General features: G+C 39.1%; 1 protein-coding gene across 5 annotated transcripts in view; it reads right to left on the reverse strand.

Moving 5' to 3' along the window:
- The window catches only part of SAFB2 (scaffold attachment factor B2), a 95653-nt gene extending 76968 nt beyond the window's left edge, over positions 1–18685 (reverse strand). For 3 of the 5 annotated variants that reach the window (XM_043968584.1, XM_043968579.1, XM_043968592.1), the window contains exons 1-10: positions 18396–18685; positions 17562–17649; positions 10137–10201; positions 9843–10049; positions 8584–8646; positions 6291–6318; positions 4862–5369; positions 4384–4433; positions 3504–3604; positions 49–198 (exon numbers count right to left, since the gene is read on the reverse strand). In XM_043968584.1, coding sequence (XP_043824519.1) covers positions 49–198; positions 3504–3604; positions 4384–4433; positions 4862–5369; positions 6291–6318; positions 8584–8646; positions 9843–10049; positions 10137–10201; positions 17562–17649; positions 18396–18581 — 1446 coding nt within the window. In that variant the 5' untranslated portion in view covers positions 18582–18685. Of the gene's footprint in view, positions 1–48; positions 199–3503; positions 3605–4383; positions 4434–4861; positions 5370–6290; positions 6319–8583; positions 8647–9842; positions 10050–10136; positions 10202–17561; positions 17650–17856; positions 18346–18395 lie in introns of those variants that run through there. The other 2 variants (XM_043968601.1, XM_043968608.1) reach the window with 2 other exon arrangements.
- Positions 18686–20890: the final 2205 nt, after the last annotated feature.

Consider the following 20890-nt stretch of genomic DNA (forward strand, 5'->3'; position numbering starts at 1 on the left):
TTCTTTCATTATTATGATACATAGCAGTACATAACTGCTACCACTTACTTTTTCTACTGAGATCATCCTTCCATGTAATTCTGTTCGGTGAAGGTGGTTAATACACTTTGTGGCTTCATCAGATGTAGACATGGTAACAAAACCATAACACCGTGCCCCTGGACTACGAGCATTAGTTACCACTTTGGCTCCAACAACCTTTAGAGAAACAATTTTATTTTTAAAATTTTACACAAATGTAACAAATTGTTCAAATTAATAATAAGTCAATAACTTCCAAAAGTAGTTGTCATTATTATACTTGTCACTGTTATAGGAACTACTCTTTAAAACTATGAAGGTTCCTTACAATCGAATGATCAAAAACGAAAGGTGAAGAAGGTGAAGATTAAGGGTCCTGGTCCCTGTCCTTCATATGGGAAAAACTAAACTTCAAATTCAAGTAAATAAGTAAATACTGCCTCACTAAAGACATCTAGTGACTCAATCAGAATCCCTCCCATTTTGCCCATCTTCTTCCATCTGGTTCATCTGGAATTGTGTAGAACTGTTCATCCCTGCTTCTTGTTCCCTCACCTGTTTGTTACTTACATTACAAGCTAAGTTACACCAGCCTTCACATTTATTTAAGGGTCTCTAAAAGATCATACTCAAGATCAGGCAAAATGCAAAAAAAAAGCATAGCACTAGAACATGGCAGCACATTGCCAAGTTGATTTTCAATTCAGGGAGGTAGCTCTGCCAACAATTTTCAGTCTGCCATTAGACAAGTCCTTTTACCTCTCTTGGCAACAGCTTCCACATTTGCAAAATGAAAGGTTTGGCCCAAATGATCTCCTCAAATTCCTCCTTGTTTTAGCATTTTAGGATTGAGGCTACTGCTATATCCCTTGCCAGATCCTTCAAACTATATAAAAGGAAGTTTTATACCTCACAAGACAGGAAGTAGGAACAGTTAGTGTCCAGGGAGCCACAGTGCTATTATGTGTGAGCTGATGTTAACTCTCACTTCATGTAAACCTTCAAATCCAAAACTTGTTTTACATGGATAGTGTTTCCTTTGTTCATGAAAAGTTAGATCCAAAGGAACGCAGGCAATTACTATTAAAAAAAACCACACCCCAACAACCCTCTTATGGGTAAGAACTAGACCGATGATTTTACTAGTACAGGGAACTCTCAGATGTGCAAACTACATTTACTTGTGCAGGCTGCCTAAGGCACATGTAAAATTAATCCAACTTGCTCAGGGCCTATATATATATAGGGGTGGAGCTTGAAGGTCAGTCTTCCTGGTTCCAAGGTCGCTCTCTATCCACTAATCACACTGCTTCTCAATAAAGCACTTAACTTTAATCACAATAAAACTACTACCACTGTACTTATACGTTTAAAGCTTTTCTCAATTCCTGTCTATAAGTCACACCTATTTCTGGGAAAAATGGCCAAGAAAACAACCTGAAGAACCCAGTGAAAAATCTTAGCAAGTTGTTTAAGTGGCCGTGTTTGGAGCCTTTACTGTCCTATGGTAGGATTAGGACAAAATTCTACTTCTACATGCCATGGAAGGAGTATAAAATCCAGTACAATAGAAGATTTACAAGTCTTGTAAGGAGATGTTGACCTGTATTACACTCCCACAGCCCAAGTTCTATTAAGGGGGAAGAATGAGAAAGAACACTGAATTCTCATATAACATCTGCTATGTAGTTTTCAGCAATAATTACTGCAGCTAACATTTATATAGCACTTACTAAGAGCCACATTCTGTGCTAAGCACTTTACAAATGTTACCTCAGTTGATCCTCACAATAACACTGGGAGGTAGATGCTTTTATTATCCCATTTTGCAGATGAGAAAACCAAGTCAAACGGAGGTTAAGTGACTTGCCCGGATCACACAGCTAGAAAGTATATGAGTTTAGATCTGAACTTAGGCCTTTCCACCTCCAGCTCTAAGCATAACATTAGTCTGTCCCCCATTCCTGGAATGCTCTCTTCTCACCTCACAACAATAACAACAAAAATTTATATAGTGCTCTAAAATTTGAAAAACACATTATGTTATTATCCCTATCATTATATATCATTATTACTCCCATTTTATATATGAAGAAACTGAGGCTTGGGTTAAATGACTTGCCATGGGTCAAATAGCTAGTAAATGTTTGAGGCAGGATTTGAATTCAGCTCTTGTCGCTCCAAATCTAGTATTCTAACCATTTCACCACCTGTTCTTCTGCCTCAGAATTCCTGGTAACCTCCAAAGCTAAGCGCTCAAGTGCTACCTCCTATATGAGGCCTTTTCTGCCTTTTGCTAGTGCCTTCCTCCTTATCGCCAAATTAATATATATTTTGTGTTTATGTTTTTTCATGTTATTTTTCCCCCAATAGAATGCAAGTTTCTTCAGGATAAGGACTCTTAAAATTTTTGTTGTTGTATCCTTAGTGCCTGGCAGAAAAGTAGGCGCTTGACCTTGCTCTCCTTATCTGTAAAGTAAGGGAATGTAATGAGATGTCATCTAAGGTCCTTTCCAGACCACAAATTACATAAATCTATAAAATCCCTACCACTGAGACACTGGTGACTAGTAGTAGAACAAATCAAATCAACCTTAAATGGCTGAAAACATAAAGCACATTTCAACAATTTGCCTACTTATAAATTTTCCAACAAGATACAACAAGAATAGGATTCATCAGCAAAATGATTTCTATTCTTAGAATCAGGTATTCAGCAATTCAATAAGTTAGTTCCAGGGCAGCTATATGGTGCAGTGGATAGAGCACCGGCCCTGGAGTCAGGAGTACCTGAATTCAAATCCAACCTCAGACACTTAACACTTACTAGCTGTGTGACCCTGGGCAAGTCACTTAACCCCAATTGCCTCACTAAAAAAAACAAACAAAATACGTTAGTTCCTATTTGCCAAAACCTATTAACAAGTCTACTGACATCTGTTGTTTGTGACTGAACTCTTTTGAGAAGGATTCAACAAAGTGTACAGTCCCTGAGATAATGGTTGGCATCTACTATAAAGTGTCATGTCTTGCCTGTATGGAGTTTTGACCAAGAAACAAAAGGTTACAAGTTAACTTGGTGACTTGGAAAAGTTGACTGGAGAGAACCAGTAAGAAAGCAAACACAATGGAAACCTTCACAACTCCGATCAATACAGACCAATAAAGACATTTTAGATGGCTGACAGAGAAGCTGGTTGACCCTCTGCCCTTCAGGAGGGGTGGTCAGCTACAGGTACAGAAGGCATACTATTTTCAGATGGGCCAACGGTTGTTTTCCTTGAATATTTGTTTTAAGGTAAGCTTCTATTGAAGGACAGAAAGAGAAGCATTCACTCAGAAGGGATAGTGATATAAACAAAGAAAACAGCAACAATTAAAGGTTTTTCAAAGTGCACTAAGAAATATCTCTGCCACCTCAGGCTAGAATTGTTCACTTAAATCTAGCTACAACAGCGGGGCCAGCTGGTACAGGACCTTACCTTTCCATATTTGCTGAAAAGGTTCTTCAAGTCTGTGGCTCTGGTAGTTGAAGACAGTCCACTGACCCACAAATTCCTACCAGAACTGCTACTACCACGACCTAATTCAAAAAGAAGATATTACTGCTTTACCAGAAACCACTATTTTAAAACAAACAAAAAAACCCACTTAAGCACAATTTCAGCTCTGCAAGTTCAAGTTCCTTAGTAATTTCCAAAGCTTTTCAGGGCACCAAATAAAAAAATCTTTGTGGTAGCAGTAAGTTATTTTGTACATGCACCTCACAAGAACAGAAAACATTATTAAAAGCACCAAACTCCAGTAACATGGTACAAGTGAAGGTCCTAAACCAATGGTTCCTATTTGTCAGGCAACCCTCTAAGATTGGTCATTTAACTTTAATTAGCCAGTCAGGGGGAAAAAAATGACCATGATGTTGTCACATGGCCTTTTATCACTGCACTGGGACATGACGGCCACCTCCAAAAGTCAAATGCTATTTCCCAAATAGTAAAAAACTAGCCTTATTCATAATAAGATTAGATAGTGTCTTGCAGTCTTATTGAAAGCATCGGTGGAAAACTGATTTTCAAAACTAAGTTTCAAAATAGTCTGTGTCTATTTTTTTTTCCAGAGCAATGGGGGTTAAGTGACTTGCTCAGGGTCACACAGCTAGTAAGTGTCAAATGTCTGAGGCCGGATTTGAATTCAGGTACTCCTGAATCCAGGGCTGGTACTTTATCCACTGCGCCACCTAGCTGCCCCCTGAATCATATCTTTAAAAAGGTGAGAACAGAATGATACAAATTTAAGGAATAACCCTCTGCAAAATAGGGAAAATATATAATCAATTTATCTATCCCCTAAGTAAAACCATACCTTTGTCATCCTTTAAGGCTGGCTTTATATCTGTGTCGTCCTCAACAGAGCTAGAGACAAAAGTTAATGTTACTCAAGCAGGAAAAAGCATTAGGAAAACTAAATCAAAAAAAGTATGGCATGTGCTACAACTTAATACCTACCAGAAAACTAGGTCTGAAATAAAAATTTAAAAGACAGCTTTGCAAACTTGTATTGGAAATCTGACAAAAAGTAATAAGTCAGATTCCTAAAGTCAATTCTCTTTAGCTGAAGATAACAATTAGGAACAATTTAAAAACACAACCATGTTAGGTTGAGAAAAGGAAAGAAATCAAATCACCCATTAAAAATACACAAAGGGAAATAAAACAATCTTTAGAAGTAAACTACAATTTCATCAGTCTGGCTGGCCAATTGAAGAAAACAGCTTATGTGTGTCATTAAATGACCAATGAAAAAAAGATAGCATCTGGTCTAGAACTGAGAAAAAACAAACCTCATTTTCTGATCACCGCCCTCATTGGTAGAGGACTCTTTAGTAGCAGATGAATCTTCATTAATAGCTTCATCTTCACTTTTCTTAACGTCTTCTTTGCTATCTTTGGTTTCGGGGCTTGAGGCTTTCTCTGGCATTTCCTGGGCTTCCTCGATAGAAGCTTCTGCATTTTCTGATGCTTTGCTACTCTGATCATTTAGGTTCTCTACCACTACAGTGTCAGAGTCCATTTTCTCTTCGTCTACTTTCTGCTCGCTTTTTTCCCTTTTCACTATATCTAAGTGCTTTTCTGCCTTCCTGGCAATTGCTTGTGTTGACTCGCTGTCCAAATCTATTGCTTCCTCCTCTGGATGATCGGTGACAAAATTGTCCTCTTCCTCTGCAAGCTTTTTGTTTGGCCCCACGCTACTTGCATCCTGTGAAAATGGCTGCTCCAGGTCGGAACCTTCTTCTTTTAGTGGGTCAGACTTACAAGTTTCCCCCAAAATGTCGAGTATTTTCTCATTTTCTATGGATTTAACAGGAATAGAATGGCACAAGGTTTAATTACCAGGGAAATAAAGCAATCACAAATGCGGAACTGGCACGGCTGCCACACTAACACGAAGAGAACTGCTAGCTACACAGAGATTGGAAAACCCTGATGTACACAAACTTATACTGTTTAAAACTACCTGCATTCCAACAGTCTAGTATATAAGCCTCAAAAACTACAGGGAAGATAAAAGGACCCCAAAGATTTAACCCCCAAAACCCTTCTGGCTGTTTCTTGGTATTCTTCTTTACGTTGTTGTTTCACTCTTCACACTTAGCTTCCAAAGTCCAAGGTCTTTAACCGAAAGTATCACCATTCACTGACAGCTCAATTTCCAAATTTCTTTTGAATTTCTTTTAACAGAACAGTCCAACATGAAAACCAGAAACTCTTCCAACGGTGCAGGAGTATTATTTGCAGTCCAGAAAGGGAACAATACGTTTGGAATTCTCATGTAGAAACTGTCTTTCCTCTTCTGGAATCCAGTTACTTCTTATGTTTTTAACTTTCCCTAAAACAGCTTTAAACTGCCTGAACTGCTTTAATCAAAATTACCAAATAAATATACTGCACAATATCACAAGATCTGTTTCATGTGTAGAAGCACAAAGAATGACTCGGGTAAATTATTTCAAGATCAGTTAAAAGAATGTGGCTAAAGAGATGTAAATAACCATTTCATCTCAACAAATATTTTACCTCAACTAACCAGAACACAACTTCCACAGATCTGGTGATATGACTGGGTTTCCAATCTCTGATCCTTGTACGATCCGGATTGTCCACCATTAAAATAACACACAACAGTCACACTTCTTTTTAAAAAATAAGCTTAAAAAAAGATTAGTGGGAAAATTGCCAAGCCATAACTATCATGTTTCTGTTTAACAGTACCTGGCTCCAAGGGTGGCTCTTCATTATCCTAGGAAGAAAAATAAAGCAAAGCACCATAACCAATCATTTTCCACAGTAAGCGAGTAACATGTTACCTAACAATTTACAGAATAATGCCCCTCAAAAAATTTCATTGCACTTAAAAAATCATTTCAAGTTAACTTTAGACATTTTCAATTTGTCAATTCCATTTTCCTTAACACAAACTCTTCATCTAACTAATTCACAAGAACCAACTGCTACAGAACTGTGGTCTCCCATGTTTTCTGAGTGCACACTTTAATCAATAAAACATTTTTGAGCAGACACCCCCTCCCCATTATGTGTATCTATAAATTACACACATAATACGGTGACTGTCCCATGTAAAACAAAATAGGCTGGGGTTGGGAATAGGGGAGGGAAGATTAAAATTCCCAAAGGGCAACCTAGAGGGCAGCAGTGGGGGAGAGGGGGTATTTCCCTAATAGTACCTGTGCAGGTACTGTATCCTTAAGTTTTCAGCTGACTTGGAGGGTTGATGACAATGGATAGGAGGGGAGATAGGAGCTTAAAAAGCAGGAATGGTGGAATGTTAGGAAATAATGATTTTTAGGTATTGGTTGTGTGGAAGCCCTATGATTGTTATTATTGCAAGGAGGGTGATATTTGAACCAACTGCCCACCCTCCAATGGTCTATTAGGGTTATGTCTCAATCCTCATTTTTGAGACTGTAGACATAGATTATTAAATCCTCTCTTTCTGGACTCACTCAATTTTGTCTCTATGCAGATCTGCTTTTGCCCAGTTCAAGCAGAAAACTATTAGCCTGTGAAGCTGCCAAAAACAATCATTTAGAACAATGGATATAACTCGAATTATTCATTTTTAAATTATCTTAAACTGTATGGAATATCAGAAAAACACAAGTTTTTACCAATGCAAAACCAAAATCTTGAACTAGAGAAATCTATGCCAAATGGTGCTCAAACCCAGGCAGATCCTATCAGGCTGGAAAAATCTTTAGCTATAGACCTGATGGTAAACTTCATATTCTTCATCTAAGGACTAGTGTAGCTAAATGACAAGACTCATCATCAGAAAGCTGGCTACTAAGTGATGAATGCTTTTAGTCATTACAACCCATGAAGACTATCCACTAAGGCAAAGCTTTTTAAACTGTGGGGCACAACTACATATGGATTGTAACTGAACATGGGGGTTGTGCAAAATCTGGCAACAGTAAAAGGTTATGTATACCTATTTTATATACCTATATACTCAGGGTTGTGTACAAATTTCTCAGGCAAAAAGGGGTCACAAGTGGAAAAAGTTTCAAAAGCCCAAGAGAGAAGCCAAAATCTGCATCCATGGAGGGTGTACCCAACACTGATCAAATGAATCTTCAAAAAATCTTGCATGTTTCTGTTATTTGTACGATTTTCAGTTTCAGGTACCTTCTACACATTTTCACATCTGATTAATTCCACACAATTTTCACTTTACCTAGTTTAACAAAATTGTACACTAGAGTTAAACTTCATAATGCTATCATTACTGAACGAATCAGTTTTCAGTTGTTGTGTTAAAAGTACTAGGATTTGGGGGCAGCTAGGTGGCGCAGTAGATAGAGCACCAGCTCTGGATTCAGGAGGACCTGAGTTCAAATCCGACCTCAGACACGTAACACTTACTAGCTGTGTGACCCTGGGCAAATCACTTAACCCCAATTGCCTCACCAAAAAAAAAAAAAATTACTAGGATTTGGAACCAGGGAATTGAGCCCCATGATCTGCCATTTATTATTTGACTGATCTTAGGAAAAAGTCATTTAACCTTTCTGGGATTTAGTGTCTTTATATCTAAAATAAGGGAACTAGATTTCCTGACCCCCTCTAACTCCAAACCTTTTGATTCATACTTTGGTCCTATAACAGTATACTGATCTGGTCTAAGATCACTCTCCTTTTCCTATAACTGTGCCATCTCAACTTATCGTGAGATGATAAGATCCTGCAACAAGGTGGTAGCAATGAGAAGAGAAAGAAAGGGACAGGTGTGAGAAACATTTTGGAGGATAAGTGGACAGGACTAAAAGGCAGCAGTACATAGAATACTAGAACTGAAATAAGAGGGTCTAGGGCTTGAAATCCTGGTTCTGCTTATACTACATGTGTGATCTTAGGTTACAATTCATTTCTCTGGTTTTCAGTTCCCTCATTTATAAAATGAAGGGGACAGACAAGCTAAACTGAGGTCCCTTACAGTTCTAAATCTAGATACTAGCATCTTAAGCACCATAAGATAATTTACCTGAATTATAGTGAAGTCTGATGATGAAGCATCCAAACTGTTTCCAACCCCTTCTCCAGTCACCTGAAAGAGTAAATGAAAGATTACCTAACAGAAAAAAAAATCATACCTTTGCCATCAGATGTCTGAATAAGACATTACAATTCTAAGAAGAAAAAAAACACCAGACTGATTATTTTCCAGACATCATATTTGACCCATGTAAGCCACACTCCAGTAGATTTGAATCAAAGCACCATAGAAAAATTACATTATTTTCTCTTTTCTCTGTTTTAAGATTGCAAATTAAAATGTAACTTAGTATAATTTTAAAATTCAGAACTTGGTACATTAAACAGAACTTCTGAGGTTCCTTTTACCTATAGGAATACCTATATCTAGGGAAAACTGTTAAGAAAATTTACAAACATCTTTAGTTTGTGGTAGGAGAGGGAGAGAAGGGAAGAAAGAAGGAGAAGGGATCTAAGGTATTATTTTATTAATGGGAAGGCTCTAGAGCACTGGAAGGCTAAATACCCATGGTCACACAACTAATCTGTTATAAAATAGTTCCCTTTTTTATTTTCTAAATTTGAAAAGTTTACTGATGTTACAAGAAAAGAAATTAGATGTAAACACAGAAATGCTCCAATGAGCCTGCAAAGACGAAATCAACACAGCCCTATTACAATTCAAATTGTGCTCACTTAATCTCAGCTGAAAGAATACTAAGAATTACACTCCCCGCCCCCAACTGTGAAGTGTTTAAGCTAAGTCTTGTAATTCAAACTTACTACAGTTTACAGTTGATTATAGATCTTACAAAAAAATGTTAATTCCAGTACAAAATGTCCACACCAAGATAACCAGATGGTCCTAAGGCTGCCAAAAAAATGATTCTTGTTGGGAGTAATATCTAATCAACCCTTTAACAACTTTTACTATCATGCAGATAATGTATTATGTACTTGAAAGGATTAAACCCATCTCCCTGCCAAAAATGTAACATATGGCAAAAGGTTGAAAACTGATAATGGAAACTAAGTTCAAGCTATCCCTTACAATTGATAAGCTCCACGATAAGTGTTAAATGGACATAATTAGTTTCATATCCCATGAATTTTTAGATCCCAAATTAAGTCTTTATTGACAATAACAGTATCTACTTGATTCAAAATACTCTGATTCCACATGTGTAAGAGATACTACAGCAATGCTTGCATTTCTTTGAATTTTAAAAATGTTTTGGTACATTTCTGAGATGTTTCCAAGTTACCTACAGTATGTTCTGTAAGCTGATCTGGAAGTTGTTTCAATTCTGCATCAGCATTTTCTTTACTATCAGACAAGGAGTCAAGAATATTATCAGCACTGTAGTCTTCACCACAGTCAGCAGCACTGCCATTATCTATTTCAGTCTCATCTAACACACTAATATCCATCATGTCTATATCCTGCAAGTTATCCAAACTTGTTTCATTGTCCTCCTGTAAAAACAAAAAAAGGATATATAATAGCCACTTGGACTGAAATGTCCAACTAGTATATTGCACCACCAAAATGATTTCACTTACCTGGCCATCTCCAGAATCTTCCTCTAGTCCATTATCTTCAGCACCCTCTTCCTCTGGCTTACGCCCTAACAACAGCATAATTGTGAAATATCATACATTCTTATAGAAACTCTCTTCTCATACCTAATTCATCTTTGCAAAAACCGCAAGAGACTTAACGGCTCAACTTCTTTTAGTATAATTCAAACTAAGAATGAACTTCATGAATCATCCAAAATCTTTTTGCTGTGCAGTAGTAGTTTTAACATTAGTTATCATAGACCATCAGGTAAGAGGCTTGCAATCTCAAGTTGTGTGAAGGTTTTTAAAAAAACAAAAAACTCAGTGCTACCCTTTAACGTGGTTATAAAACACTTGCTTGACACCTGCTGTATCACAAAGTAAAGATCTTGAAGTGATATCAAACTCACAATGACACACCTTAGGCATCAAATTCACTGCATCTATGCAAAGCACCACGAATATTTAAACACTCAAGTCTAAAAAACAATTGAGCAGTTTCGCCCAATCATTCACTCACAATAGGGCAGGTTCCAGGAGTAAGGCAGAACAATTGGCATGGGGGGGGGGGGGTGGAAGGGGAGAAAAGGGCAGGATGAGAAACCCAACTAAATGTACCAACAAAAATGTGACCGAAATCAATAATCATACAAACGTAAGCAATTTTCCTCCAAAATTATCACCAAGATACTGTACAGCTGCCTTTGTTATTCAAAGGAAAAGAAGAACTCTTATGGAGGGGGATGGGGGAGGAGGAGAGTATGCAGGGCAAAAAGACTTTAGAAATAAAAGGGGGAGGCATTTCTTCCTGTTCTCCAGATATGAGAACAAGACATTGAATTCAATTGCAATACTTTATCTTTAAAGAAAGGTAGTTTATTCAGTTGTTGGAAAGAGTCCAGTTGTGGCCCATGGCTTCAAGAAAACAATATAATGGGGGGGGGGGAGGCTGAGGCAATGAGGATTAAATGACTTGCCCCGGGTCACAGGGCTAATAAGTGTCAAGTGCCTGAGGCCAGATTTGAACTCAGGTCCTCCTGAATCCAGGGCCAGTGCTTTATCCACTACGCCAGCTAGCTGCCCTCAACAATATAATTTCTTAACAGAATAATGAAGGTCTAATTTTAAAAACGCCATGTTAAATTGTAATAGAATTAGTTCTAATCAAAAATACATTTAAGATATCCAGAGCCATCCCACCGTAATGCTTTTAAAAAGAATTTTCATATTTCTAACTTAGAATATTAATATGAACTTATAAAGAAAGAATTTAAACTCTAAGCAATTTTAAGTCATTCAAAATTTTAATCCTGAGCCACCTCTGGGCAGAAATTTGAAAAACTTAAACTCAGTTTTGTTGTATTCCAAATTCTTACTTTAAGTACTCAGAAATCCAGCTTGAATCTTGAATTTTACATTCAACTGCATGAGAAATCACAAATCATACTGAAAAGGCTCAACATTCTCTCATGTCTAATTTCAGAGCTGCACAATAACATTTCTGATGAAACAGATTAATATCTGACCACAAGCATTATTTATATTTCCCCACTTCAAATGAAATTAGCATTCTGAAACCATTCAGTATTCTATTCTTCATTTTAAGATATGGACTTTAATAATATCAATGAATCACAACAAGCATTTGTTAAGAGCCTACTATGTGTAAGACACTGTGCTGGGCCCTAAGCATAAAATGGTCCCTGCCCTTAAGGAGAGACAAGATTTAAGGATATATAAAATACAATATCATGTTTGGGGGAGAAATCAGGAAAGACTTCATGTTAAGGGTAGTGCTTAAGGTAAATTCTAAAGAAACTATGGATTCTAAGAGGGAATTCACTATAGAAATGAGGGGCAATCATTTCAAAGATGAGAGTCTTGTGCGAAAAACAATACGACAAAGACCCTAGTTTACAAAGCAGAATGATATATAAGGTTGGATAGGTTGGAATTAGATTGTGGAGGGCTTTACATACCAAACAGAGCTTTATTCTGAATTTACTAAGTGGTGGAGAGACATGGTCAGAAATATGCTTTAGAAAAAATCATTTTAGCAACTAGTGGAATGTATTGGAAAGGGGATCAATTAGGCTACTGAACTAGAGTGCTTCTTGTGTGGAACAGGGAGGAAAGAGTAGGAGAGAGGAGAAGAAGGAAAGGAAGAAGCATTTATTAGCACATATTATGTGCTAGGCACTGTGCTAAGTGCTTTACAAATATCTCTTTTGATCTTCACAACCACCCTAGAGGTAGGTGCTATTATTACCCCCATTTTACAGATGAGGAAACTTGGCAAACAGAAATTAGGTAACTTGTTCAGGGTCACACAGCTAGGAAGTTCCTGAGCCTAAATTTAAACTCAGGTATTCCTGACTCCAAACCCAGTGGGCTATCCACATGTAGGAGGTAAAAAGTTATAATCATGAAAACTACTGGTTATATGGGGTAAGAGAATGAGGAGACAAAAGGCTGTAAACCTGGGTGAGTGGAAAGATCATGATGCCCACAAATAAAACAGGAAAGTTAGAAAGGGTGGTTTTGAGGGGGAAATGAATTGCTTTGGGCATGTTTGGTTTGAGATGCTTATGGGGATGTTTAAATTTATTATGACTAAAAAAATTTTTTTGTTAAATTACAGCTAATTTTAGACCTTATCAACTGTCAAAATTTTAGCTTTTTAGAAAACATATCCAAATTTGCAAGGACTTTAATGCAATATAAGGGTTCAATTTCCAAAGACAGCTGTAGAGTTATTAAAAAAAATAATAAGTAAAACTAATCTAGGTTAAAATTTTGGATAGTGCCAGCAATAATTTTCTACTCTGACTTTCTAAGCAATGTCCTCCACTGCTTGTAGTAGAGTCACACTTTATGAATAGCTGCTTTAAAAAAATTTCTTCCCCAAAAAACAAACAACTCAGTGCTTCTAATGTCTTGAAACAAGTGCTTTAGTCTAAGTTTTATCAAATTGATAGCTTAAAATCACATACTAAGGTCCTGTCTTATTTATAAATTCCTTAGTATAATATATGTACATAAACAAAAGGAATCTTTTCTTTTCATAATGATGTCATCATAATTTTTTATACCATAATTTAGGTGAATGGGCTAATAGTGTTCAGTTGAATGCCCTGGATATGACCTCTCAACAGCAGCTCCATCTCAACTGCAAGCAGTGACTCAAAGGAAAAGATGGATTTTCCACAAAGACTACATGAATACCTAGAAGAAATGAAGCGAGATAAAAAAAATAATAATAATAAAAGGAAATAAAAGCTCAGGAGCAAAGAATAAGGAGAATAAATAGTTCAGAAGATAGTGGTAAATCTTACCCAAGAAACAGAATCCCTGAAAACTAGAACAAACCAAACAGAAATCAATGATTCTGTGAGATAGCAAGAAACATTAGAACAAAATCTAAAGATTGGGGGAAAAAAGTAAGCTACCTAACATCATAAACAACTGACCTGGAAAACAGGCCAAGGAGGTATTAATTTAAGAATCATTGGACTCCCTAAAAACCATTTTTTAAAAAAGCCTCAACACTACATTTCAAGAAATCATTAATGGAAACTACCCAGATCTATTAGAATCAGAAAACAAAACAAAGAAAACAATCCAAAAAATGAAAAGTCCCAGGAATGTCACAGACAAAATTATGAATCCCCACATCAAATGAATACTGCACGCATCCTGAAAGAAGCAATTCAAGTACCAAGAAACCAGTCGGGATTACACAAGACCTGGTAGCATCTACTATATATGAGAGGAGATCTTGGAAATTTCCAAAAGGCAAATGATAGACTTACAAACAAAAATAACTTACCCTGCAAAGCTGAATATAATCTATAAGGGGAAAAATGGACTACAGGGGTTTCAAGCTTTTCTAATAGAAAGACCAGAGGTAAGAAATTACTCTGAAATACAAACATAAGAAAAAATGCCAGTACTACCTAAATTAATTACTTATTCAATGCCAAACCAAACTATCAAAAGATCATTTTGTAACTAGAAAAAATAACAAAATTCATCTGCAGAATCAATAGCTCAAGAATCTCAAAGGAATTGTTTTTTAACTGTAAAGGGGGCCCAGCAGTACCAGATTCTCAAATTTATAAAAATCAGTAATCACCAAAACAATTTAATACTAATTAAAAAATATAGAAGTTGATTGGTGGAACAGATGAGGTGCACAACATACCAAAGTAATCTACATTAATAGCCTAATACTGGACAAACCCAAAGACCCCAGGTACCCAAGTAAAGTCTATTTGACAAAAAAAAAAATGTTGCAAAAACTGGATAGCAGTCTAACAGAAATTAGGTTCAGACCAACATCTTAAATCATATATCAAGGTAAGCTCCAAATGGACACACAACTTAGCCATAAAGGATGACATTATAAACAAATTAGAACAAGGAAAAAATTACCTTTCAGATAGATCTACGACCAAAGGATAGAGAATCACTTAAGATAAAATGGACAATTTTGATTATATAAGATTAAAGTTTTTGTACAAACAAATCCAATGCAACTAAGATTAGAAAGCAACGTGGGGGGGGGGGGGGGGCCGTGGGGCATGCAACAAATTTTCTCTGATAAAGGCCTTAATTATAAGATATATAAAGAACCGGTTCAAATCTATAAGAATTAAGAGCTATTTGCCAATTGATAATGGTTAAGAATGGTTAAGTGATATTAATGTGCAATTCTAAAGTTATCTATAGTCATGAGAAAATGCTATATATCATTAAAAATAGAGAAATACAAATTAAATGAATAAGGAGGCTCTAGCTCACACCCATCAGATTAGCAAAGGGGACAAAAAAGTTTAACTGACAAGTGTTGGAGGGAAACCGGGAATACTAACAAACTATTAATGGAGCTGTAAACTGGTCTAGCCATTCATGAAAATAATTTGAAATTGTGCCCAAGTTATTAAATTGTGAATATCCTCTGACCCAGATATACTATTAGGTCTATACCCCAAAGAGAAAAAGGACTCATGTACAAAAATATTCATAGTAGTTTTTTGTTGTTGTTGTTGTTATAGGAAAGAACTGATACAAGGGTGAAATGAAACAAATCAGAAGAAAAACTTATACAATAACCATAACACTATAAAGACAACAACTCTATCAATGAGTATTCACAATTCTAGAATATTGATAAAACATGCTACCCACCTCCTAACAAAGAGGTGAAGGATTCAGGGTGCAGAATGAGATATATGTATTTCTTGCTCTCACCAATGAACTAATGCTTTCCCAGACTATACATATTTGTTACAAGGGTTGGGTTTTTCAAATTTTTTTTCCAGTGGAAGGAGGAGACAGATAGAGGGAAAAAAAAGTTTGATAACTGAAATATAAAGTTTGCTTTGGGGAATAAACTGATTTTGTTCTGAGAGTTTTAAAAGGGGAAAGAGAAGGTATATAAAAACACATCAATGAAGAAAGAAGGGGATAAAACTTGCTATTTTCATAGTTGCTGTGCATGAAAGAATATAAAAACAGGGAGAAAGCGTAAAGGAAGCAGGCATCTTGTGAAGCTCACTCATATGAAATGGATAAAGTAAGGGCTGAACATACAGACACTATTTGGTGTAGAAATACATCAAACAGAGAAACAAGCAGTCATGGGGGTAGGGAGAGACAGTTAAAAAGGAAAATAATACCAAGAAGTGAACACCCAAAAAGAAAAAAAAAAACTTCTTGACAGTGAAGTGTGGGAGAAGGGAAAGGTTTTATTAAAAGGAAGGGAAAAAAAGAACTAAAATCTAAAAGGATACTCATCAATGGTAGAACAAATTATGGTACATGAATATAATGGAACAATATTTTATCATAAGAAATGACAAAAAAGACAACTGAAGAAAATGCTGGGGGTAGTATAAAGTGAGCAGAACCAGAACAAGTCATACAAAGATAACAATACTATAAAAGAAAACAACCTTGGTCACTGTATTGACTAGAGTTCTTGTCTTTCAATCAGTTTTCCAGTGTACATATGGAGATGTATGTTACCTATCTCCTAACCACCTCCTGAGGTGAATGACTCAAGGTGTAGGAGCCATATCATTTAGGGGCATAGTAACTATATTGATCATTTGCCTGACTATGCTTATTTGTTACAATCGTGGTTCCCCCCCCCTCAGTTTTTAATTGGGGAGAAAGGAACTGAGAAAATAGGTTGCTAGAAATAATGCCCCCCCCAATAAGAATAGGGCAACTGAACAATTTTTAAATACGCAGGCAGGAACAGAAGAATATTTAGAAACACAAAGAGAACAGTTTTGAAAATAAGGTATTTTAGGTTTTCTTAAAGCAGCATGGAGACTTTTATATACAATCGTCTTATGTTCTTGGTGTGTATATAAAATATTCTTTTTTAAATATTTAAGTTCAGAATAAATAAATATATATATATATATGTATGTATATATCAAAGGAAGAAAAAACAGTACCACCTGAGCTAAAAAAAAAAGTGACCATGTAAAGTCATAATAACAGAGTATATTTATATAATACCTCTCTGACAGGAAAAATGAAATTGTGAACAATGGAACATAAGTGCCCATATCAAAATAATCACATAAGCTAGCCCATCAGTCCTAAAATGGATAAAAATTTGGGAAGGAAAAGGAATGTGAACAGTATTTTTTGATGATCCAAAGTATTTGGAAAGTGTTCTTATAAATATACTATTTTCAAAGTACTACTCAACTAAAATTTGTTTCTTCCTACAACAGCAGGCTGACTTCTGAGTTTCCTCATTTGAAAATTAGGCAATATAAATTCCACCTTGGGGGGGGGGGGGGGCGCGGCTAGGTGGCGCAGTGGATAAAGCACCGGCCCTGGATTCAGGAGTTCCTGAGTTCAAATCCGGCCTCAGACACTTGACACTTACTAGCTGTGTGACCGTGGGCAAGTCACTTAACCCCCACTGCCCCGCAAAACAAACAAACAAACAAACAAACAAACAAACAAACAAACAAACAAACAAATAAATAAATAAATAAATAAATAAATAAATAAATAAATAAATAAATAAATTCCACCTTCCCTAACTATCTCAAAGATATGGTCAAGATCAAATGAGATAATATAAGTCAAAGTACTTAGTTTTTTATTTAAAAGCCACATGAAAATGACAACTGTTATTACCATTATCAAGAGTGTAATTATTAAAGAAAGCTGGAATTAAGTACATTGGTAATGCTATGTGCCTGTGGGCATTGAAAAACACCTGCTTGGCTCTCTGCCTAGTTCAACCAGATCCTAATCCAAGCTCACTTTTTAAAAACATGAAATCAAAACTACATTAATCAGAAAGAAATACAGCCAAAATGAAGACAGAAAAGGTGTTCTCTTCCTCCTTCGGTCCACCAAAACTTCTATCTTGAATTTACACACACATACCTTTGATACACCTCTTTGGAATTTTCTTGCTGGTAGCTTCAGATGCAATGGCAATTTCATCGGGATCGCCCCCTTCTTCCTCAATAGCCTATTAAGATATTAGTTTCACGAGAGCTTATTAGGCGCACGGCAATACGCACTTTATTAGCAATAAACTTTCGCTGTAACAGACATTCAGTTCCCTTACTCTTGTTCTTCTGGTCTGGCTAGCCGGGCAAGAAGCCCAGAAGTCACTCGGGTAAACTTCACTATCACATCCCCGATTGGCTTACATTCGTTTGAGGTGACGACTTACATTCCTCAATGGACGCCGGACCTAAACCCGGGCCGTTCACTTATACGGACAACACTTTTTAAAAGTTCGCCAGAAGCCAACAGGTTGTTGGAACTTTGCACCGTGGGAGAGAAGGGCAGGGATCAGGGCAAAAGGCCAAAGGGCCGCGACTCCGTGCAGAACAACCACTCCAAGCCGGTTTGAGGGCGGAAAGTAGCCCGAGCCCTGGAACACCAAGTACTTTCTCCCTACTTCTCTCCCTGCGACCCCGACATGAAGAGAATATCAGTTCCCCAGGAACTCAGGTCCGTTCCAGCACGCTCGCTCCCCAAGTTGTTTTTTTTCTTGGTGGGGTGGGGTAAGCAAGTTGACATGGGATAGTGGCTACAAGGCGCGCGCCGCGGAGCTGGGGTGTCAGGACCCGAGCAATGGGCGCGCACCCCACCTTACTCCAGCTTCAAGTACGCGTGCGCAGCGGCAAGCTCACGCACCGGCCTCGTCTTCTCCACCCGCCCCCTCCAAAACGAGCAGCGGGGCCCCGGATGTGCCCGGTCCCTCACCTTCTTGAGTCGGTCCATCAGGACACTCTTGTTGCCGCCGGTGTCCAGGTTCCGCTTCTTCAGCTCGGCCCGCAGGTCGATCACTCGCAGATCGCTTAGCCGCCGGGTCCCGGTCTCCGAGGAGGCAGAGCCGAGACCCGCCGGGCCAGATCCCGAATCGCCCGCCCCTGACAGAGCCTCTGCCATCCTGGGTGCCCTGTCTTCGCTGCCCACCTCGCACACGGCAGTCGCTGCGGCAGTTCCGAACACAAAATGGCGCCGTTTGCGAGGAAAACGCACTAGCCTGCCTCCTTTCCGGTTACGCATGCGCGCCAACCGACTTGGCGTCCCCCCCCCCCCCCCTCGGAGAGCGTTTATATATTCGTGCGGTAGGGATGCACGCAACTACCCACGTGATACACAGACAAATCCAGGCCCCTCCCCCAACTTGTGCTACGCATGTGCTCTACTAGTTAAGGGCGGGAGTTTGCTTGGGTTTTGAGCGCCTGCGCACCTAGAAAGTGGAAGCTCCTTCCTTCCCTCCTTCCTGGTTACAGAGGGTTCTGGCGCATGCGTCTCGAGGAGGAGGGGGGAGCCTCCAGAAAAGAACCACCTTTTCGGCGCGCGCGCAGTGACGCCACGGGTGGGGGAAGCTGGTGCCGCTCCCTCGCAGGCGGCGCCATTTTGTGTTCCTAGCTGTGGCAGTCGCCCGAATCGTGCGAGTTGGACAGCGGAGGTAGTATCCTTCGGGATGGCGGAGATTTTGTCAGGCGCAGGCGATTCCAGTTCTGTCACGGCAGGGCTCAGCTCCGCCTCCTCAGAGACCGGGACCCGACGGCTAAGCGACCTGCGGGTGATTGACCTCCGGGCCGAGCTAAAGAAGCGCAACCTGGATAGCGGCGGCAACAAGAGCGTCTTGATGGACCGACTCAAGAAGGTGGAGCTTCCTAGGGCCTAGTCGTGTATGAGGGTCGAGAGAATGGATGGGGGAGGGGGGGTGAGAGAGCGGCCGGGTCGCCATAGCCGCGGGCCTCGCTGCGCACGCGCGCTGGGGGCTGGGCGGGCCCTGGAGCTCCCCCGCCATAGCGCCCTCTTCGAAGTCCCCACCCCTGCCCGCGGAGCTCCACGCGCCCCGCCCAGCCGGGTCTCGAGCGCCCCGAAACTGATGCCGGGGGGGCCAAGAAGAGAGTGCCGGCCTCGGGCCGGAATCCGCTAGGCAGGGTCTCCCTAGTCCGGGCTCCGTGGATGGATTTCAGGGAGTCGGTGGAGCTTGGCGGGGTGAATTGCCTTTTGATACCAATATCATCGGGTTCTTTTGGTAGTTTTGTGTGCTTTGCCCGTTTAAGAGCAATCTGGGCAGGGGAGTCTGGAGGCTTCGCCAGACAAAAAATGATTAAGAACTCTATGCTAGATCTTGGAGGAGAAACAAAATAAGTGCCGAGGCGGCCCGCGGCTTCTTTAGAGTTTTTGTAATCCTTTGGGGCAGGGGGTGGGGTGGCTTGGAGGCAGGTCGGGGGTATGGTACTTGAGTAAATTAGCTTATTCCCAAAGTGCTGTGGGCAGTTCAAAGGGGTGTATACTACAAAGACGGGTTCCTGGAGGTGGGGCAGATAAGAAGAGGGAGGACTTCAGAGGACTTGGAAACTGTATGAGCAAAGATCATTGATGGAGCAGAACCTTAGACGAAATCTAGACAACTGAATGTTGAGGACAAGGGACTGTTTTGATTTGGTCTTTTGCCTTCCTCGACCCCAGCAATGCTAGTACTTGGCAAATATGCTTTCATGAAAATGTTTGTTGAACTGAATCTCATTTTACAGGTGAGGAATTGAGACCCAGAGAGGTAAAGTAGCTTCCTAAGTTCACACAGCTAGTAAGTAGACTTACAATATACACCGTAGTCCTACCCTACTGTCAAATTCTGTGCTGTGCTGCCTTGTCTCCAGAGGCTTGAGAGTCCAGTTTTTGTGTACTGTGCACTAAGTAATCCAGTATGTCTTGGATCGGGGAGAGTTCAGAGGAGGGAATAACTGGGTGAGATAAGAGTGGAGCCAGATTGTGGAGGGACTTGGGTGCTAGGAAGAGGAATTTGAATTTTAAGGGGCAATAAGAAGCTACTGCCAATTTTTAGCAAAGAAGTGTGGTGAGATCTACCCGAAATCTTTACCCCTTCCATCATGATTATGGTAATAACTTAAATGGCTTCATGAACTTTTGCACATTGTCTCCTGTCCTTAAGCCACTTAATGAAAAACCATTTTTGAGCTCTTAATGTTCAGTTGATTTTCATAAGCATTAATTACCACCTACATGGCAGACACTGCTGGGCACTGGGAATACAAAAACGAAACAATCCTTGCCTTCCAAAAGTTTAAATTCTATTGGGGGGAGTGGATTACAGCAGATACAGAGCTAACATCCAAAGTATTTTGTGCACAGCAGCACCAGTGGGGCTGGACTTTGAGATGAGCAAATGATTGCTCATCTTGTAGTTGCCTTCTGTAAGTTAACAGTTT

The sequence above is a fragment of the Dromiciops gliroides genome, chromosome 1, assembly GCF_019393635.1.
Source record: "Dromiciops gliroides isolate mDroGli1 chromosome 1, mDroGli1.pri, whole genome shotgun sequence".
Lineage (NCBI taxonomy): Eukaryota > Metazoa > Chordata > Mammalia > Microbiotheria > Microbiotheriidae > Dromiciops > Dromiciops gliroides.